General features: G+C 38.6%; 1 protein-coding gene across 1 annotated transcript; it reads right to left on the minus strand.

Moving 5' to 3' along the window:
- Positions 1-3,980: 3,980 nt before the first annotated feature.
- Positions 3,981-4,925, minus strand: LOC138384887 (olfactory receptor 6B9-like). Its single transcript, XM_069470546.1, has one exon. The coding sequence runs from the start codon at positions 4,923-4,925 to the stop codon at positions 3,981-3,983; it is 945 nt and encodes a 314-aa protein (XP_069326647.1).
- Between the last annotated feature and the right edge of the window lie 1,312 nt (positions 4,926-6,237).

Here is a 6,237-nt window from a genome sequence, read left to right on the forward strand (position 1 = left end):
AGAGAAAGTTGCTGTGGTTGCTGCTGCTGCTTCTATTGGGCTGATGAATCAGAAGCTGCTGGCTTTAAAATTTTTGCCATAATCCACATCTGCTAAATGGATGCCCCATAGCCTGCTTTGCTCTGAATGTGACATGTGTGTGAATCAAGTCTAACTCTTCTAGATTCCACACACTAAGTGAGATCACATGGTTTTTGTCTTTCTGTGCCTGGTTTATTTCACTTAACATGATGTCCTCCACGTTCATCCATGTCGCTGCCAATGACAGGATTTCCCCCCTTTTAACGCTGAACAGATGGAGGAATAAGCTGTAGTGATCTATTGCGCCGAATAATGACTACAATAAATAATAATACATTGTATATTTCAAAATTGCTAAAAGAGTAGATTTTAAATGTTTTCACCACAAAGAAAGGTAAGTATATGAGATGATGAATTTATTATCTTGATAAGAGAGGAAGGGCAACCTAAAAGGGAAATTGCAGAGGGGTCGTTCTCTGGGTAGTAAACTTACTCAAACTAGCTCTGGAGAAACTAAGTGCTTCGTAGTGGCATATGGAGTCTTAAAATAAATGGCATAAAAGCTGGGCACAATATGTTTAACACCTGAGTTTAAATTTGCTAACTGAGTTAGCTCAAACATCTCATAATCAATTCAATTTGGCAGTGGCATCATGTGGATGAAAGAAAAGTAGGAGTTATTTATGAATAAATACTTAAAAATTTAAATGTGAAACAAATGGTTTTGTACTTTATGCAAGTTCTGTCACATATTATACTTAAGTAGAAAATGAAGTTGATTATGTTATGTTGTTGATTTCAAACTCTAAACATAGGAGAGTTTTTTTTTTTTTTTTTTTTTTTTTTGAGACAGAGTGTCGCTTTGTTGCCCAGGCTAGAGTGAGTGCCGTGGCGTCAGCCTAGCTCACAGCAACCTCAAACGCCTGGGCTTAAGCAATCCTACTGCCTCAGCCTCCCGAGTAGCTGGGACTACAGGCATGTGCCACCATGCCCGGCTAATTTTTTTTTTTCTATATATATTTTAGTTGGCCAGATAATTTCTTTCTATTTTTAGTAGAGATGAGGTCTCGCTCATTGCTCAGGCTGGTCTTGAACTCCTGACCTCAAGCGATCCACCCGCCTCGGCCTCCCAGAGTGCTAGGATTACAGGCGTGAGCCACCGCGCCCGGCCCATAGGAGAGTTTTTAATGTGGCATATTTATCCCAGGAATTCTCACTGTGATTTACTTCAATTTGACTAATATTAATCAAATGCCATATAAGTCAGGATTCCAGAAAGAAACAGAAAGCAATTTCTGCTGAAATTTTTGAGTAGAATTAAATGTCATGACGCTTCACAGAGTCAGGCAAGGTGAAGACAACCAACAAAAGATGTTGAGCCACATAAGGACTAGAGCACAGAAACCCAGTGACAGCTGCAGCCTTGGAAGGGGTTCCTCTGTTTCAGGAGTTGTAGCCACTATCAGAGTCACAGAACCCAGCCAGGGAAGAAATCCCGTGTCTTTTCTTACTTTGAAGCCTTCAATTTCCTGCTGCTGCCTCCCATTGGCCCAACCAAAGTGGAAGCCAGAGGCCAATTGAACCAGAGCAATACAGTCTACAGGATCAATTTTGATCACCTCCTTGGAGATGGGATATGCAAAAGGATAGAGGAGTGCAGAGAATAGGAAACTGGGGGTTGGGAGTGAGGAATAGAGAATGACCAGCACAAGAACCTATAGCACCAGGTACTATGGCAGGTACTGTAGATACAATGATTAATAAGGTTAGTTCCTACTTTAGAAGAACTCACAATATAATGGGAAGTCAAACAGATAAATTGATAACTGATATCTCTTACTCAGAATGAAAATATGCTGCAGCAAAGGCCAAATATTCAATCAACTCACTTTGTTCCTGCTTCACCCTATCAGTGACTACCATTCACCTGGTAGAAGTGCTACAAGCTGGAGATCTAGTGGTTGCAGAAACTGAAAATGCCTTTATGGAATTTACTGTATATCCATAAAACTTTTTAATAAGAGAAAATTCACAAATTGCAAGATTTTTATTGTTAAAGATAAATCTACTTCCTCATGTGACCCGTTTCGTCCTCACGCCCCTTTATGCTCTAGACATGCTAATTATCTTCCTGTTCTTTCAGTGTGCCCTCATCGCTTTTGACTCTTGGCTTTTCCTCTTCCCACAACCCCTGACTCTCACTAATACCCATCATTTTTATCTGTCTAATTGCTTCAAGTGTTAGCCTAAATGCTACTCCTCCTGGAACATTTTCTCTTCCCATCCTGGCCATCTACCTATCATTTGCTTCCATAGCACCCAGTTCTTTTATCATCACATTTGTAACATGTAATATCATTGTGCCTTTATCTTCCCTGCTTGTCTCTAAACTATCCGAAGAATTTTCTTCTATTTGTTTTATTCACCATTATATCGTCACAGACTATTATAGTGCCTAATAGGGATACAAGAAATACTCAATAAATAAGTGAGTAAGTTAAGCAAGACAAGAATCAATATGTCATAATCATTTAGTACATTAAAGTGATTAGTATCATCGGAATGGATGTTTCATATTGGGGTAAGTAAAATACAAAGTTGAGTTGGTAAAGATGGAGAGAAGATATTATTGAGGTTCATGAATGCTAGAATAATTCCAAAATAAAAATAATAATAAATAAAATTATTAAGTCCCTTTTTTTCAAATCAATAATTCTTAAGCAGTAGAGTAACATTATAAGAGCACTATATAAGGACTATTAGTTAAGGTATGTTGAATAACTTTGAGAGTGGCTTAGATAAAAATGGGAGACCAATTCTGGACTCCCACTTAAAAGGGTCATTACATACAGTCAGAGTAGCTCTTCCTCAATATTTCTTGCATACTCAGTCTCAGTTTAATGAAAATTTTTAGAATTTTCTCTGATATACTACATTTCTTTATCTAGTCAACAGATGTCCCAATGATATCTTATATTCTCATTTGCCTTAGAAAATTTGCATTTGCTTTTCACCTAATTTGTATGTAGAACCTATATTATAATGATATATTGAGGGTTTTGGCTCAGACACATATCGATGTATGATATTGCACTGGTTTGCTGAGGTAGTCATGATATAGCATGGAGTACCACAAGAATTCAAGAGCTCAAAAGAAAGTGTCTCAAGAGACACATATCAACTGCAAAAGTTGCAATAATATCAATTCTTTCATCTCTCATGAAACTATTGATTTCACTTCTATAATGAGAAATCGGCTGTTATAGTTCCAGAAGGAGTCTCAGATTGGAAGAGGATTGTGAAATGATCAACATTATTATCAATATCAGTAGTAGTCCATCATCACTAAGCTAATGCAATCACAACTACCACTATCGCCTGCATCGCTACGGCAGCATGATCAGTTATCCTGAGATCTATATATACCTTAACCACTAGAAAGCTTGTTTCTTTCAGACATCAATGTTTGTTAGTTAATATGCCTCTAGAACTACTGTCACAGAATTTTAGATATAGAGAGAATCTAATACAGTGGATTTTAGAGCTAGACTCCCTGGGCTCAAATAATGGCTTTGATATTAATTAGGTGTGCAATATCAGACAACTTATTTAATCTCTCTGTGCTTCAGTTTCCTGATCTACAATATCAGGTGACTGATCATAAGTAACTTATGTATAATGTGCTAAGAACAGTATCTTTTTTTCATTACATATTTGTTATTATATTATTTCAAGGTGCTTATTTAGTATCTACAGTGTATGTTAATAGTAACTTATGGTTAAAATAATAAATATCAAATATCCAGTTTCTCCTTTAATTTTTCCTTTTTTTTCTTTACTTTTCTCATGCTGTGATTTGAAGGTCAATAGTACCGTGCTAGTAATAAACATGACCATGACAAAAGTCATGGGAATGACATCCTGCATGGGACACTATCTCTTCCTGGAGGCAGCAGGGCTCAGCTGAGCAGGAGGCAGTTGCCACCCCTCAAGGTCTTTTTGATAGCATTCTTGACTTCCTGGTTCCTTAGGCAGTAGATGAATGGATTTAGCATGGGTGTGAGAACTGCATACACAGCTGAGATTAATTTGTTGGAATTAAACGATGCAATAGCTCTGGGCCGGACATACATGAAAATCATGGCTGTGTAATAAATTATAACTACAGTGAGGTGGGATGCACAGGTGGAGAAGGCCTTCTTCCTTCCCTGGGTGGAAGGTATACGCAGAATGGTGGAGACAATGTAGATATAGGAGAGGACGGTGGTGATGAGAGGGGACACAAGAATGACAATAGCCAAAGCAAAGTCCACTAGCTCAGCTATGGACATGTCTTTGCATGCCAGTTTGAGGATTGGTGAGATATCACAGAAAAAGTGATTCATAACATTGGAGCCACAGAAAACAACATGTGAAATGAAATAGACCTTAATGACAGAGACCGTGAAACCACTCATGTAGGAGAAAGCCACCAGCTGCATACAGTAACTTGTGGTCATGATGACTGAGTATCGCAGAGGGTGGCAGATGGCCACATAGCGGTCATAGGCCATGGCTGCCAGGAGCACACACTCTGTGCAGGCAAGTGAGACAAAGAAGTAGAGCTGGGTCATGCAACCTGTGAAGGAGATGTGCCGTCTCTGCAGGAGGAATCCGTCCAGCATCTTGGGGACTGTGACAGAGACATACCAGACCTCCAGAAAAGACATGCTACTCAGGAAATAGTACATTGGCTTATGGAGGGAGCCAGTGACCCGAATAGTGAGCATGATAACAAGATTCTCCATTACTATTAACAGATAGACCACAAAGAAGAGGAAGAAGAGCAGGACCTGCAGCCATGGGGCAGTGGGGAAGCCCACCAGGATGAATTCACTGACTAGAGTGATGTTTTTTCCCAGCATGACTAAAAGCACTGAGAGATATTGAAGTCTTCTTCAGCAACACCACAATTAATGAAGATGGCTACGATGTCAGACAAGAGATGGAAGTTCATACATCAGCCTTCCCTGTGAATGAGACTCATAAAGTAAATTCTGTTAATAAGGACTCTTCTTCAAATGTGAAGCACATATTTTCATTAAAGTTTTTTGAGTAAAAGTCTCCCTGAATCAAAATGCACTTCCACTCCAACTCTCTCTCACCAATGACAGTGATTGGAATGTCGATATTTATGTCATTCCCAGCTCTTTTGTCAAAGAACATAGATATATTTACCTCTCCCATGTTGATTCCAGTTCTCCATTTAATTAGGAACTCACTGCATAAATATTTATTCCTGCCTGAAAGGAAACATGGAAGATAGCATCCAGTCAGAGAAGTGTCCAAAAGTTCAATATTTGGGTGATTCCTGGGCTTTGATCCAGCACAGTTTCTTCAAATTATAGACTGAGGAAATTTAAAAATTATAATAACTATTGGAAAATTCTTTAATGAATCCTGCATTGATGTCACATAAAAATGCAAAGGCTTAGTTATCAAACATAGGAGGCAGTTCATATTTTGATCCCCACCTACTTCTCTAGCCTCCTCTCTTGTGACCCTCTAAATAATGTTCCATGGCAAGGGAGTGAATGAGGAGGTGCTGAAATACATATTATTGGCACCACTGTCTCTTTTCCATAGCAGCACACATTGGCAGAGTTTAGCACTTTTTGCTAGGTAGGAAAAGATTGTCCCTTACTCTCAACCTCTAATCTACACTTTACTAATAGTAATAGTATTTAGTTTACTAACAAGGAGTTCCTGGGCCTCCTCAATGGCATTCCTCAATGCCTTTGACAAAACGATTTTTTGGGGAAAAGAAACTGGTCTGGGAGCAGAGAGGATCTAGTATTACTCATGATCCAGCCCCAGTGGGAAGCAGCACCAATGGAGAGGACCCTACTCTTTAGGATATTTGTAATAATCCACAATTCCATCATAAGCCACACAATTTACAATACATTTGCCTCTGCATAAAATTTAATAGCACTGACTTTAGTGTTAGGACAATATTTCAGTCTTGTTTCCATCACACAGCAGTTGTGTCATACTTGAGAGATCACTTAACAATTACGTTCTTCCATACCCTCTTCTATAAAATGGGAAAAATTATAATGCCTACCTGAATGGACTGTGTTGTGAGAATTAAATGTAATAATGCATGGAAGGCACTTAACACAGGACTTGACCCAAAGTTATTTTCTGTAAGTATTGTTATTATGTCACATGAGA

The sequence above is a fragment of the Eulemur rufifrons genome, chromosome 6 (genome assembly GCF_041146395.1).
Source record: "Eulemur rufifrons isolate Redbay chromosome 6, OSU_ERuf_1, whole genome shotgun sequence".
NCBI classification, from domain to species: Eukaryota; Metazoa; Chordata; class Mammalia; order Primates; family Lemuridae; genus Eulemur; species Eulemur rufifrons.